General features: G+C 29.5%; 1 protein-coding gene across 1 annotated transcript in view; it reads left to right on the plus strand.

The window, feature by feature from the left end:
- LOC111614154 (dihydrolipoyl dehydrogenase, mitochondrial-like) overlaps positions 1-13,344 on the plus strand; it is a 30,904-nt gene extending 17,560 nt beyond the window's left edge. The window contains exons 7-11 of the mRNA XM_023355536.1: positions 30-91; positions 789-916; positions 7,493-7,630; positions 12,861-12,950; positions 13,030-13,344. Of these exons, the coding sequence (XP_023211304.1) occupies positions 30-91; positions 789-916; positions 7,493-7,630; positions 12,861-12,950; positions 13,030-13,095 (484 nt within the window). The 3' untranslated portion in view covers positions 13,096-13,344. The remainder of the gene's footprint in view (positions 1-29; positions 92-788; positions 917-7,492; positions 7,631-12,860; positions 12,951-13,029) is intronic.
- Positions 13,345-16,407: the final 3,063 nt, after the last annotated feature.

Below are 16,407 nucleotides of genomic sequence, written 5' to 3' on the forward strand. Positions count from 1 at the left end.
CTTAATATATTATATTTTTATTTTTTTAGTATCTATGCCATAGGTGATTGTGTGCCTGGACCTATGTTAGCTCATAAAGCAGAAGATGAAGGTAAGATGTTTTAAAGTTATAAAATAAATAATAATAAGTATTAATCTGATGTATTTAAGAACTATATATTTCTCCTGTATCTTCAAAATATAGATAATTTAATTTTATCACAAACATTGTATAATTCGGTAATAAAATTGTTATTGTTCGTATACAGCAGAACCTATTAATCTGGCACCTGATAGCCAAAATTTCTAGTAATCCAGCATTCTCTGAAAAGTAGCTGATTATTTGGAATTGTCCTATAATCCAGTATGCTAGTATTCTGCAAATTAGAATTTGTTTGGACATGTAGTGGGCTAAAGACTCCAGGCAATAATGTGTTGAAAAACTTAAAAGATATTAACAATCTTAACACAATTTAGTCATTCACTGTATCATCTTTAGACTAATTAAAGTGCATGCATAAACAAATCAAAAGCATACAGCAGTGTGCACTGGTGCAAAATATGCAGCAATATTCAGATTGCATATAACATACTGAATTTTGTAAAAATACAAAAACAGTTGATAATTTGTCACTTCTTTGATCTTGCAAGTGCCAGATTGACCAACTTCTTATGTAGTGATTTATTTCTTTTGTTGTAATTTTCTAAGCATCTTTTTACATAAAATTTACTACTAAGCATTAAATTGTTACATGCATTTGATTAAATAGCAGATGTTACACCTTTCATATTTATTTAACTTTATGTAGGGATTGTTTGTGTGGAAGGTATAACAGGTGGTCCAGTACACATTGATTATAATTGTGTACCATCTGTCATTTATACTCATCCTGAAGTGGCCTGGGTTGGAAAATCAGAAGAAGATCTGAAAAGTCAGGTAATTTTAATTAACCAGATTCTATAAAAATCTGATTTTATTACTGTGGTAGCAATTTATTTATAAAAAAATTTTTGAATGCCTGCAAACTTTTAAGAAGTTTTATGTTTTAAGCTGAGTATTCACATAAGTGATTTTGCTGTGTGATTTTGAATTCTTTTCACACTATGTATGCATGACCTAGATAAACTGAGCATCAAAATTACACAGTTAGCTGTGAATTAGACACTCAAGCTGGATAAACTTTTATTGTGTGAATCAGATGCACCTAATCATATGCACAGTGAGGATCACTTTAGTTATCAGTTCTATCCTGATTTTAAAAAATAATTGATTATTGCATAATGAATTGATGAATTGAAAACAATATGTCAATTAAAACTTGCATAAACTAATAAAATTTGCTTTATATATATGATATATATACAAGCAGTGGTGATATTCAGCGGGTTCGCACAGGTTCGGCCGAACCCGTTGTTAACATTTTCAAAGTTTTCCGAACCTTGTTAAACACACGTAACATTTCTCAGTGGTTTTGTTTCTTTTAAAAAATATATTAAAATATACGTATTATAATTGAGGTACACTTACTCAGCAGTATGTAAATAAAAAAAAACAAATTAAGGTGTTGTGTTTTTTGATACACGTATTATACAGTAATACCCCGAACTTACGCGATAGGTGGGACTGAGCGATAACCGCATAAGTCGAATTAGCGTAAGTCGGGGTATAATTTCCCAATTTGTGTAAAATCCAAGTCGGATGTATGTAAGCTAATAAGTGTTCTCGTTAGTCTTATCTCGTCTTTTGATTCGTTTACGGTTACAAGAAATCACCACATAGAGTCTCTCGAGTCTCCGTAGATATAACAAACACAGAAATAAATAACACAAAATAAATTGTAGCTATGTGTCGATTCCGCGCGACACGTCCGAACATGTAAGCTGTACAATAGTGTGGGGAGAGTGAGTAATCAAGAGTTGCATGGCGCTCAAACAAAAGACCAATCGACGACATTTGAAAATCGCGTAACTCTGGGTTCGCGTAAGTCGGGGTAGCGTAAGGAGTAGCGTAAGTCGAGGTATTACTGTACTCTGTAACACTACTAAACTAGAGCCTTATACCCCATTCGCCTTGGTGCAGCCTCCCTCGACCGTTTCAATCTCGACTGAAACAAGGTTCAATCGCGATCGACTCTAGAGAGTTCTTGAAACTAGATCCAGTCATAAGAGAGATCCCATAATCCCACGCGCGCCAGAAAATACAAGATGGCTGCGGAACACGTGTCGGGCTATCGACAGCAAAATAAAAAAAAAGATATTGTATTTCGAGAGACGATGACATGTGTCTATTATTAGATATATCGCAAGAAAAAGTATTGTATTTATTTCTAACCAAAACTTCCATTTTGTTTGTCGGTGTTCGTGACTTACCGCGTAGTTAAGTCAGTTTTATCATCGCGTGTAATATATATCTTTTTTTATTTATATGGGTATCTTAAGGTCAGTTTTTGCCTAATGTTGCTAATGCACCATTTGAGCGAAAAAAAATTGTTAAGGAAAAATTTTCTATTAGCGAACCCTTTGTTAAATATTTCGAATATCACCACTGTATATATATATATTTCAATATATATATTATGATTAAGGACTTTCAAATAAAGCATAATTTTTAGAGATGCTTGTAATATTTATAATGTAGTTGTAATCAGACAAATTATTTTAATAGTTGTAAGCTCTTAGTAAGTAATAATCAATAATTATCTGTTGATATTTGGGGTTTTCATTATTAAGTTGTATTTGCATTTTTTATATGACTAGTTGTCATTCAATAAATTCCCAGTTGAAGAAACTATTTGGAAAAAGGAATCACCAATATTTTGGATTGTCAATTAAATCAAATACATATAGTTTTCCACTTTTGGACAATCTTTGGACTCTCTTTCATACACTTTTATCCAGCTCTTTTGCAGTGATGCTTTTTACCAATTTTTGGTTTTATAATATACAGCATTTCAATAACAGAAAAATTTGTGAAAAAGTTTTTCCCTAGTTTTTTTTTGTTTACTATATGTTTTAACATTTTAAATGATGTTTTATAAACTGTGATATAGGAAAGTTTAATTGTTAAATAACTACGTTAATAAGTAATTTTATAATTTTTATTTTTAGCTCTCTATCAGGATTATCTTTATAACATTTAATTCATTTAGTTTTCAGACATTGAATTTTCACATGTATTTAGGAACATGTTATGTCTAAAAATCAGAGTTTTCCTATATTATATTTTGAAACAGAATACTATTAATATTTACATAAAATGCTTCAAATTTTGCTGAATACATTATATACCCATGCAATAGAAAGTTATAATAAATAAAAATAATTTACCATAACAAGAATAAAGTGATTTTGAAATCTTTTTAATTACAGAAAACAACAAAGAAATGCCAACTTAGGAAATATAGAATTTTGTTCATTAAACTTTAATTTCTTCCTTTAATTTTAGAATTACTATTATTAATTAATGCTTTTTATTGAATTTGTTCAGAAATTAAAACTGAAATGAATTATTTTAGTATTGTTTATTTTGTAATGGAAATATTAATTTATAAAATTGTAAAAGCTCTTCTTGAAAAGCGTTAAATATGAACTGGAAAAAATGGAATTATTATTATTATTATTATTATTTTTTTTGCAACATTAAATCATTTTTAAACTGGTCAATTCATAAAATTTTATATTGTTTAATTTTGACTAAAGGTATGTGTTTAAACCATTATCTTGTATTAAATTTAATTGATTTCTGTAATTATTATTCTGGAAAAATTATGATGCCATCTTGTATTAAATTTAATAACTGCTTAGAAGATATTATATAATTTGAAATAAAACATTAGTTAATTAGCCAAATTCTAGTGTAATAGTTAATCTGGCTTTTTCATCTGATTAATATCACTATTACTATATGCTTGCTTCTTGTTTCTTAAAATATTAATTATAAAATAAACTTTACATAGAAATATTACTGTTTTTTATTACAATGTATAATGTATATAATAATCAATCCTGAATCTTTGTAAACAAATACTTAAAAGTCAGTTTTATTCAAGCTAAATTTTGGTTTGCGTTTAATCATTGAAATTTTAAGTAATTTGGACTAAAAAATAATGGTTCAGCCACCATTTTGTATGATTATTAATAACTAAATTTAATAATTTAGAAAAATGTAATCCTAAAATTAATCTGTAAGAAAAGATTGATCCAGATCAGAACTTAAACAACAACTTCTACATTTCTGAATTAAAAGAATTAAAAAATATTACAGTTATGGTAAATAACTGGTAAAACCTACATCTTTTACAGGCTTCAGCTTATACCTTCTTCCAAATAGTTTCTTCAACTGAGGATTTATTGAAGTACAGTTATATCAAAAATGCAAATACAACTTAATACAGTGGAGCATCAATTATCCAACTCAATTGGGGACTGGGGTTGGTCAGATAATTGAAAAAATGGATAACCAAAAATGTGAAAAAATACATTATTAGTATAGTATATTAGTATATCCCATGTAATTAGTATATCAATATATCGCTATTAACCTACTTCTCGTTGAATTTTCATCGATGTTAAGCCTAACAAAATTTTTTAAAAATAATAATTGTCACTATTGTATTGTTAAAAATTATTTTAAAATTATTTTATTGCTCACAAAACAAACAACAACTCATAATTAGAAAATTAAGTNATATATATTATGATTAAGGACTTTCAAATAAAGCATAATTTTTAGAGATGCTTGTAATATTTATAATGTAGTTGTAATCAGACAAATTATTTTAATAGTTGTAAGCTCTTAGTAAGTAATAATCAATAATTATCTGTTGATATTTGGGGTTTTCATTATTAAGTTGTATTTGCATTTTTTATATGACTAGTTGTCATTCAATAAATTCCCAGTTGAAGAAACTATTTGGAAAAAGGAATCACCAATATTTTGGATTGTCAATTAAATCAAATACATATAGTTTTCCACTTTTGGACAATCTTTGGACTCTCTTTCATACACTTTTATCCAGCTCTTTTGCAGTGATGCTTTTTACCAATTTTTGGTTTTATAATATACAGCATTTCAATAACAGAAAAATTTGTGAAAAAGTTTTTCCCTAGTTTTTTTTTGTTTACTATATGTTTTAACATTTTAAATGATGTTTTATAAACTGTGATATAGGAAAGTTTAATTGTTAAATAACTACCTTAATAAGTAATTTTATAATTTTTATTTTTAGCTCTCTATCAGGATTATCTTTATAACATTTAATTCATTTAGTTTTCAGACATTGAATTTTCACATGTATTTAGGAACATGTTATGTCTAAAAATCAGAGTTTTCCTATATTATATTTTGAAACAGAATACTATTAATATTTACATAAAATGCTTCAAATTTTGCTGAATACATTATATACCCATGCAATAGAAAGTTATAATAAATAAAAATAATTTACCATAACAAGAATAAAGTGATTTTGAAATCTTTTTAATTACAGAAAACAACAAAGAAATGCCAACTTAGGAAATATAGAATTTTGTTCATTAAACTTTAATTTCTTCCTTTAATTTTAGAATTACTATTATTAATTAATGCTTTTTATTGAATTTGTTCAGAAATTAAAACTGAAATGAATTATTTTAGTATTGTTTATTTTGTAATGGAAATATTAATTTATAAAATTGTAAAAGCTCTTCTTGAAAAGCGTTAAATATGAACTGGAAAAAATGGAATTATTATTATTATTATTTTTTTTGCAACATTAAATCATTTTTAAACTGGTCAATTCATAAAATTTTATATTGTTTAATTTTGACTAAAGGTATGTGTTTAAACCATTATCTTGTATTAAATTTAATTGATTTCTGTAATTATTATTCTGGAAAAATTATGATGCCATCTTGTATTAAATTTAATAACTGCTTAGAAGATATTATATAATTTGAAATAAAACATTAGTTAATTAGCCAAATTCTAGTGTAATAGTTAATCTGGCTTTTTCATCTGATTAATATCACTATTACTACATGCTTGCTTCTTGTTTCTTAAAATATTAATTATAAAATAAACTTTACATAGAAATATTACTGTTTTTTATTACAATGTATAATGTATATAATAATCAATCCTGAATCTTTGTAAACAAATACTTAAAAGTCAGTTTTATTCAAGCTAAATTTTGGTTTGCGTTTAATCATTGAAATTTTAAGTAATTTGGACTAAAAAATAATGGTTCAGCCACCATTTTGTATGATTATTAATAACTAAATTTAATAATTTAGAAAAATGTAATCCTAAAATTAATCTGTAAGAAAAGATTGATCCAGATCAGAACTTAAACAACAACTTCTACATTTCTGAATTAAAAGAATTAAAAAATATTACAGTTATGGTAAATAACTGGTAAAACCTACATCTTTTACAGGCTTCAGCTTATACCTTCTTCCAAATAGTTTCTTCAACTGAGGATTTATTGAAGTACAGTTATATCAAAAATGCAAATACAACTTAATACAGTGGAGCATCAATTATCCAACTCAATTGGGGACTGGGGTTGGTCAGATAATTGAAAAAATGGATAACCAAAAATGTGAAAAAATACATTATTAGTATAGTATATTAGTATATCCCATGTAATTAGTATATCAATATATCGCTATTAACCTACTTCTCGTTGAATTTTCATTGATGTTAAGCCTAACAAAATTTTTTAAAAATAATAATTGTCACTATTGTATTGTTAAAAATTATTTTAAAATTATTTTATTGCTCACAAAACAAACAACAACTCATAATTAGAAAATTAACCCTCATTTAAATACTGGCCTCCCTTCAATGGTCGAGCCATTGATGCCAGCTAAAACATGCAAAAATTTAACAAAAATAATAATAAAGACATAACTAAATATTGTAGCGCCACATCACTAGTGGACATTTGAATTTGCCGACTAGAATGCGGTCGGTTAACTGATGTGACAGTTGATTGGGGGTCGGATAATTGATGCTCTACTGTAATTAAAACTTAAAATATCTAATTGTTGTAAAAGCTCTAATCAACTACTAAAATAATTTGTCTGACTACATTCACATTATAAATGTTACAAGCATCTCCAAAAATTATGTTTTATTTGAAAGTCCTTAATAATAATAATGATGAATGTATTTATAACTATGATAGTTTATTAATTTATTGTAATATTAGGTAGACCTATTGTCACAATGATAGATCTATATAAAAAGCAAATTTTATTAGTTTATGCAAGTGTTTTTAATATATTGCTTATAGTTTGCCAGACTACATTTTAAGCATAGTTAAGCATTTTAGGTTTTTAATAAGAATTTATTCTCTTTGTAAACAATAGAACACTACAGATTTTGTGCATAAACTAAACTAAACACTAATTGAATAATGAAATGTCAATTTTATTTCTTCTTATGGTGTATTTGTTTACTATAAGTGAAGTATTCTCTTCATGTTTATGTGTAACAATGATTTTATTTAAAGTATTACTATTTTTTCAGAACATTGAATACAAAGTAGGAAAATTTCCTTTAACTGCAAACAGCAGAGCAAAAACAAATGCTGATACTGATGGATTAGTTAAAATTATTGGGGATAAAACTTCAGATAGAATTTTAGGAGCACATATCATTGGTTCAGTATGTATAAAAATTTATTTAAGTTTATTATAGTTTATTATTATATATTACTTATGTAGTTTCATATATAACATTTATTTATGTAAACAAATATAAGTATCTATAAGCCCAGTTTTTTGGATTACCTTCATCCTACTATGCTGTGCAATGCAAACAGCCTGAGATGCTGCAAAAATCTCCAACTGTTCTGTATGATAAGGCCCATTGACATGTGTTCATCAAAGTTAAGAATATTGTTTAAGATGAGGCTGGGATGTACTGGAACATCTCCCTACATGCCTGATATAATCTTCTATGAATTTGATTACAGTAAGTCACTGCTTAACACTGCCTCTATTAATGCTGCAGTCTGCTCAAAGCCTTAAAAAAAGTCTCAAAATTTACGATGATTCAAATTATTGCAGCATTTCATTAATTTATATACACTGCTGGCCATTAAAATTGCAACACCAGGAAGGAATGATCGTATTGAATCATATTGAATTGATCGTATGAACGTCAAAATCATATGAAAGGAAGAAGAGGTTGGGATATGCAAATGATTTGTATTTCAGTGCATGTAGACAATGCAGTAGGGACAAACGACATCTGAAGCACTGCATAAAAGAAAAGTTGTGCAGTGGATTTCTCATTCAGAAATCGCTTTGTAAGGTCGGGGTTTCATCAGAATATCGTGTTATGCCTCGAGTAAGAAGAAGAAATGCTTACCAGCAAGTGTTGGAATTCGATAGAGGCGGGATCATTGCCTCTCAAGAGTGTGGATTATCGTTCCATGATATTGCCACTCGCACTGGTCGAAATCTAACCACTGTCATGCGAATATGGAATCGATGGGCTGCTGAGGGTCTTACTGAACAGCATGCAGGATCTCAATGCCCTCCCATGACTAATGCCCGAAAGGACAGACATATTGTGAGGTTTGCCGTGCAGAACCGTACAACCACATCACGGACCATTAGTCAGGAAATGAGCTTGTTTGCAGCACGTCTAGTATCTGCTCGTACAGTGCAACGATGTTTGCAGCAGCGTGGACTGTCAGCACGGCAACCATTACTTCGGCTTTCCTTGACAATGCAGCATAGAGAGAGATGGTGACTCTGGTGCGCCCAACGACAAAGCTAGATACAGGAGTGGCACAATGTCATCTTTTCAGATAAGTTCCAGTTCTGCGTGCAGCATTCTGATGGCTGTATACATGTCTGGAGGTTCCGAGCAGACTGCTCATTGCCTGCTTGCATTTGATATTGGCTTAGGGCCCTGCACCTGGTATGATGATATGGGCAGCCATTGGGTACACGACACGCACATCTCTAGTTCGGATCGATGGTAATTTGAACTCAGATCGGTACATTTCTGACATCTTACATCCAGTGGTTGTGCCCTATCTTTGAGGCCTGCAAAATGTCATCTTCCAACAAGATAATGCAAGACCTCATGTTGCATGTCGAGTTCTGACCTTCCTCGATACAGAGGATATTCAATTGTTGCCCTGGTCTGCATGGTCTCCAGATCTCTCACTAATTGAAAACATCTGGTCATGGGTTGCTGAGAGACTGGCCCGCCACCCCTCTCCTGCTAATACAGTTGATGAAGCGTGGCATAGACTTGAAGCAGCATGGAATGAGTTGCCCGTTTCTGTCATCCAAGCCCAGTTCAACTCCATGCTTAAACGGATAAGGGCCGTTTTAGCCGCCGGGGATGGCAACTGTGTCTACTAATTTCGCGCCCCAGTAAACCCCCAAACTGCTTGCAAATTTAATCATTTTGTCTTTATGCCATACTGTTTATGTATAATAAATATCTTTTTTTTTATTTGCTTTCGTTCTTGGTGTTGCAATTTTAATGGCCAGCAGTGTATAATACGATTATTCCCAAACATGAACCAATCAGTAAAAGGTGGCAATTCGTTGTAGTGCTATACTTTCCTTAAATCTATGTTTGTTTGGTGCCATTTTGGAAAAGATATAACATCATGGATGCCATGGGCAATATCAGTTTACTTGGCAAGAATTAACTGATAAATGCACGAACAAAGTGTGAAGAAGTTATGGCTGAAAATATCCAAGAATTCTCAATGAGAAGAGCCTATCGCTGTATCGTTAGGTTGACCAAATCATCAACCTAATCAATACAGCAGGACTAGGAGATGTAGACAAGCAGGATATTGAGGAGTTACTGCAGGTTTCTGGTGAGAGCCTTACCAACAACAATCTTCAAAAACTGGCAGAACAAGGAATTCATGTAGAACTGGAAAATAGTGATTCTGAAAACAAAAACCCAAAGAATTTCTCTACAGATTTGCTTAGTAAAAGTTTGGTAATGATAAAGATATTGTTGATCAAACTGTAGCAAATGATCCAGATTTTGAAAGGAGTGCAAAAGCAGGACGAGGTGTTTTGATGCAATCTCCTGCTACCAACGTTTGCTTAAAGAAAGAAAAAGAAAGTGACAAATGAAACTACATGATTTTATCGGAAAAAACAAGAATTTCAGAAGTGCCAGGATCTTCATTACAAAAAATGAACTTTACATTTCTGCGTGCATACGTTTGTGTTATTTAACATATACTATGATGCAAATTAATATAAAAATAACTTAAAATGAAAGTAAAATCTGTTTATTTTTGGTTGCGTGTTTCCCTATCCCTATTTACTCTGTGTTAAAATGATCTAGTTTAACACTGTTTCATTTAGTGCTTTGTCATCTAGGAATATACAGGTATAGAACAAAATAATAGGAACACTCCTTTCGAAATGTGTTGTACTTCAACCATCCAATATAGCCCCCCACACGTCGCAACAGTCTGCTATCCAGTGGCGGTGAAAGGGAAGGTATTAGTCGAGCATTTGGTGGTATGACAATTGCATGAGAAAATTCTGTTCCCAGCAAAGCGCCATTATGTCCAACCTGTCTAACATGCAAAGAGGCATGATTATTAGAGCTCACCTTGCTGGAACGTCCGTGTCTAGAACAGCCAACTTTGTGGGTGTTTCAAGGTCCACTGTGTCAAGGGTTATGACAGCCTACACAAAACTGGAAAAGGTGTCCTCTGAAAAGAAGAACAGTGGGTGAAAATTGAAGTTGACCAACCAGGATAGACGAGCGTTGAAGAGGATAGTCTCCCGAAAATGTAAGACTACACTGCTGCAGATAACCTCTGAGATGAACACCCATCTCCAGAACCTCGTATCCACCAAAACTATTCAACAGGAGCTGCATGCTGCGAGCATTTATGGCCAAGTAGCCATCCCAAAGCCATTAGTGTCACCACAGAATGCTATGAAGCGACAACAGTGGTGCCAAGACCACCGAAACTGGACACAACAACAGTGGGAACAGGTCATCAGGTCTGATGACTCATCATTTAAATTATTTCAGACCACCAGAGGCATTTCATGTTGACTGTCTGGTTCCTATTGTGAAGTATGGAGGGGCTCTGTGATGCTGTGGGAAGCAATATTGTGGCTTGGGGCCACTCGTAGTCCTGAGGGAGAAGGTCAGGGGCATTATCGCAGTATTCTCGCAGATCATTTACACCCTATGCTTCATACTCTGTTTCCTGGAGAACGTCCTCTATTCCAAGATGACAACGCCCCTGTACACATGGCTTGCTGTGTTCAAACATAGTTGGATGAGCATAATGATAAAGTGGAACATCTCACGTGGTGTCCTCAGTCCCCTGATCTCAACATCATTGAGCCTGTGTGGAGATTTTTAGAGAACAAAGTCTGTGCTCGGTTTCCTCCTCCACTCATACTACCTGAACTTGAGACCACTCTGCAGGAGGAATGGCTGTGAATTCCTTTAAACTTTCTGCACGACCTTTATTTCTCAATTCCATGTCAGATACAAGCTGTAATTCAGGCCAATGGTGGCCCAACTCCGTACTAATAAATATTTTGCATTCTTTCACAAGTGTTCCTATTATTTTGTTCTATACCTGTATGTATCTCCTGCATTAAGTGGGGTCTTACTGTATTTTCAAAGATCAAAGAACTACTACATGGGGAAAACAATCCCATAACAAAGATGAGACTATCCATACATTCAAGCAGTTGGAATAATATTTTCAGGAAAATAATTCCATAGATGAGTAAGAAGAATTCAAGGATTTGGTAGTTTTAAATAATGGGGAAACTATGTAGAAGTTATCATTCTAGGAAGATAATTCTATTTTCTGAAAAAAATTTATTAGTGTGACTTAATTGATGGTCTTAAAAATAATAATTTTTCAAAGTTAAACACATTAACAATGAAAAAAATTATATTTTGAACAAGTGTTTTCTGTCTGCTTAACAATTTTCTAATTATATTTAACTTCTTGCCATTCTGATTAAAGTTTGCCACATGATTCATATTTCTTATTCAAATCTTTGAAACAGAATTAGAGGTGATTTGAACAAGTTTTTAATCATCTCTAATTCTGAATATAACCCATTAAATAGGTTGAAAATATTTGTTCAGAATATCTCATCTATTATGATGATTAATTTTGTCTAAGTTTGTCGGTGAATGCACAATTTTTAATTTATAGATTTGCTTCATAATGTAATAGTTACAGAAGTTTATAAAATAAATCTAGAAATTAAACTTTATAAACTTCTGTAACTAGGATATATTTCCAGTTTTAAAAAGATAAAATTCATATTTGCATACAGGATTATTTAAAAAAAGCTTATGAATAGCTGTTGATGATAAATTGTTGCATGTGATGAAAGTGAGGAAAAATAAAGAATCGAAATTTTTATTTCTTTTGCACTTATTAAAGTATTAATATAATCAAGTGCAAAAGAAATGTATCCTGCAATGACAGTTTTCAATGAAGCCATAATCAGCTCAGCAATGAACAAAATAATGCCAATATTGTTTTTGTAATTTTCTTCTGCAACTAACAATTTTTGTATGTGTAATATACATATATGTACTGTACAGTATAATACATACATATACAGATGTTAGACTCAAAGAGAAGACAACACAAAAAGTTATTCAGAATCCTAGATTCATCCTTTCCATTTTTGTATTGGTGTAATATAGAAAAAATGAATCTGAAAACACTAAATAACTTTTGCATGCTGTCTTGTTTGTGAATTATATAAATTTTTTTTCAAGGAAGACATGTCCATATCCATAAAGTATTTTAATTTTATTATGTGTTGATTTTAAGATGTTTAGAAAAATTGTTATATTTGCTCATATATTATTTATTAATAAAAATTATTATACACAGACTGCAGGAGAACTTATTAATGAAGCAGCTCTAGCAATGGAATATGGAGCATCTTGTGAAGATGTAGCCAGAGTATGCCATGCACATCCAGTATGTTTCAAATATTAAAGATAAATCTGAAAATATAACAATTTAACATTATACTAACTGAAAATGCTTATCTTTTCAGACTGTGTCCGAAGCATTCCGAGAAGCCAATTTAGCAGCATACTTTGGAAAAGCAATTAATTTTTAATAGAATTGTTAGAATATTTGATGTTAGTGATTTTGTTATTTGAACTGTTAATGTATATGAAAACCAAAAAATATACAGTCTTATCTCAAATTTAATATTGACAACCTAGTCAAAGACAAAATAATCAGGAGTTTTATTTTGGGACAGCAAAAAACTTTGTAATTAAATACATGTACAGCTATAATTTTCAGTGAAAAAGGCAGAAATGGTATAATTTGGAAATTAATAAAAATAATTTTTTTCTCGGTACTTAATGATATTTCAATGAAAGAATTTACTCAAATAAACATTTTATTTAAATTCAAATGAATATGTTGTATTTAATTTGATTTTTAATAATTTTAGTTTTAACTGAAATTAAAAATATTAAGTTGTAATTAAATACTTGCAGGTTGTATTAATAAATATTATTATGTTTTTGGAAGATTGGTGAGAGAAGACAAAATTTAAGTATCTATAAATATTATCCTCTGGAATCTAATTGAGATAACAGCAGAAATATATCATAAGATTTTTAAATTCACTGAAGATAAGAAAATAGTAAAGGTAGGCATATCATTATCAATTTCTTTAATTCCAAATTTATCTTTTAAGAAAACTTAAAACATATTTTTGCTTTTATCCAATTAATTCCAGAGAATTGGCTATGACTTTTTCTTCATATTTTTCTAAAGTTATTTCTGTTACATTGTTAAATAATATAATAAAGCTTTTTATTTTTATAATTCTGCATGATGAAAATAACATTATGATGTTTCAATTTTAAGCAAAATATTTCTAAGAACTGATGAAATAAACTGTATTCAGTGTTTATGAAACTCTATTCTGTAGAACCTTGAGATACCAAGGGAAAGTGTAGAGGGTTCTGTGAGTTGAAAATGCAAAATGACAGACAAATTTATTTGTAGTTCTACATTTGTATATGACATTCAAAATTAATCATTCAGCCAGTGTTGGCACATGGACAAATAATTGCTGCTTCACAATGAAATATTTTTTTAAAGACAAATAATTGCTGATATTTTATTTTGTTTTACTTTTTTTTAATCTAAGGTTACGTCAGTATAAAAAGCTGATCAACAAGTTTCTAGTTTCTTAACCTAAATGCTATATATTTCATTAATAAATAAAAGAAAAAGTAGTACAAAATAAAAACACAAGCAATTACAGTATTTGGATCCCATCCCCACTGAAGTTGGGTTCACTCATATATGGTTATCTCAGTAGGTTACATTGGTGGTTTAGGGTTTTGTGTGCTAAGAGATTAGAAATTATTGTTCAAAAGTTTAGTTTTACAATATATAAAAGCTTACTACTACTTTGTGTACAATATTTTAGATCTGTTCTGAATTTAAACTAGAGATATTTTGAAAACGTATTTCACCAACACATATTTACTTAAATTATGGTAATACCATATATTCAAGAGATTTTGTAAATACATTTACTTTTATATTCTTATTTCATTTCATTGACAATTTTGGTACATTATAATAATAGTCAATATTTTTTTTAGTATCATTACATATCAAAGGAGATAATTGCCAAATATTAACATTGTAATTTTCTATTACTCAATGCCTTGTCACTCAATATTTTCCATCACTTTGTCATTTTTTGACATTTATAGGAACATTGAATATCAAACTAAAAATGTTTTATAATTGTAGCAATGTTGTTCATACTAGGCATGATTAAATCCTCTGTGGATTTTGGAGATATATTAGTGATTTTTTAGATGGATAATTTAAAATTGATAATTATTATAACATGGAATTAAGCATCAACTTTTTATTTATCAGGTAAGTTTTAAATTAACCTGCAACTTTGAGGAAGTTTATTTGTACTTATAATGTACATTCTGATATGAATTTGTTGAGACTCTTATTAAATTTAAATAGACAAAGATTTTTCCTTTGCCTGTTTAAATTTTAAAGTTGACATTTTCAAGACAAAATATGTATTTCATTTGCAAAATTAAAGAAAATTGAGAATTATTGAATATCCTCATAATTTTAATCATATAAGTAATGGTTTTCTTATGAGTGTGTGTGTGTGTAGTTTAAAATTACAAGACATGAAGTATATCAGCATATCAAATTACATAGTAACATTGACATTACATAAATACAATAAAATATGCAAATAGTTTTTTATTTAATTTCAGCATAATTTCTATAAATTAAAATTTCACTTTTAATTTCAGAAATGTGAATTTCAAATTACTAATTAAGTTTAAGAATTATTGTAGAAGTCATTAAAAGAGTTAAATCATCTATTCATAAAAATTTATTAAAAAACCATATTCAAAATTCCATTCATTGAAATTAGTGTATTATGTATTAAAAAATAATCCAGAGTAAGATTAAACTCAAATCTGAGTTGTTAATTTGATGACCTATCTTTAATTGATCCAACAGCATGGATGATATTAGTCCATGTTTATGAAGAGTTAAATTTATTTCAAAACTGTTTTGAACTTACTAGTTTTATCTAAAGTAAAATAAAATTTAAAAAAATGAACTATACCTGTTATGAAAATCATATATTTCTTCCATATTTCCAAACAGAATGTTATGTTTCCCAGCTATACCAATTGGTATATCACGTTCTATGTTCTTCATATCAGCCAGATAAGTATTAATACATGTTTCTAAATCTTTTACATAAGATCTTTCTGTCTGTAATAATTCGGCCATAATAAATCTGAAATAATACATATAAATTTGAAATACTTCTTATATTTAGGATTTTATTATTTATTAACTTTCTCAAAAAAAAGAAGAAAACTCAGTTTTTCGGTGTTATATAAATAATATTTTTAATAACTCAAACACTTTCAATATATCAGAATATCATCTTCAGGAAAACGATAAACAAATCAGAATACATTTGTCAAATCACAGTACTTAGTTTCCCATTTTCCTGAAAATATTTGTAATATTGAAAATGTTTGAATTATTAAAAATATTGCTTATTATAACATAAAAAACTGAGCTTTCATCTTTTTTGAGTTAAAAATTTGTGGTATATGCATTTTCTATCTTATTCTTACATTTAATTTAATGTGTAGTCAAAACAGAAGAACAACCATTTACATTAGAATAAATGCTTCAAAGTAAAATGTCCTTAAAGTTACAAAATGAAATGAATTTCCATAAGATTTAGTAAATCTTGTTTAAAACTGATTAACATATTTTTTTACTTTATTTTAGATGGTAACCAAAACTATTACACTTAATCCATTTTGAATAAGAATTAATTGGTTCAAATATCCATCAGAATATTTTTTACTTAAATATAAAAGACTAC

The sequence above is a fragment of the Centruroides sculpturatus genome, unplaced genomic scaffold, assembly GCF_000671375.1.
Source record: "Centruroides sculpturatus isolate CEXI.00-Female unplaced genomic scaffold, Cexi_2.0 scaffold1868, whole genome shotgun sequence".
Lineage (NCBI taxonomy): Eukaryota > Metazoa > Arthropoda > Arachnida > Scorpiones > Buthidae > Centruroides > Centruroides sculpturatus.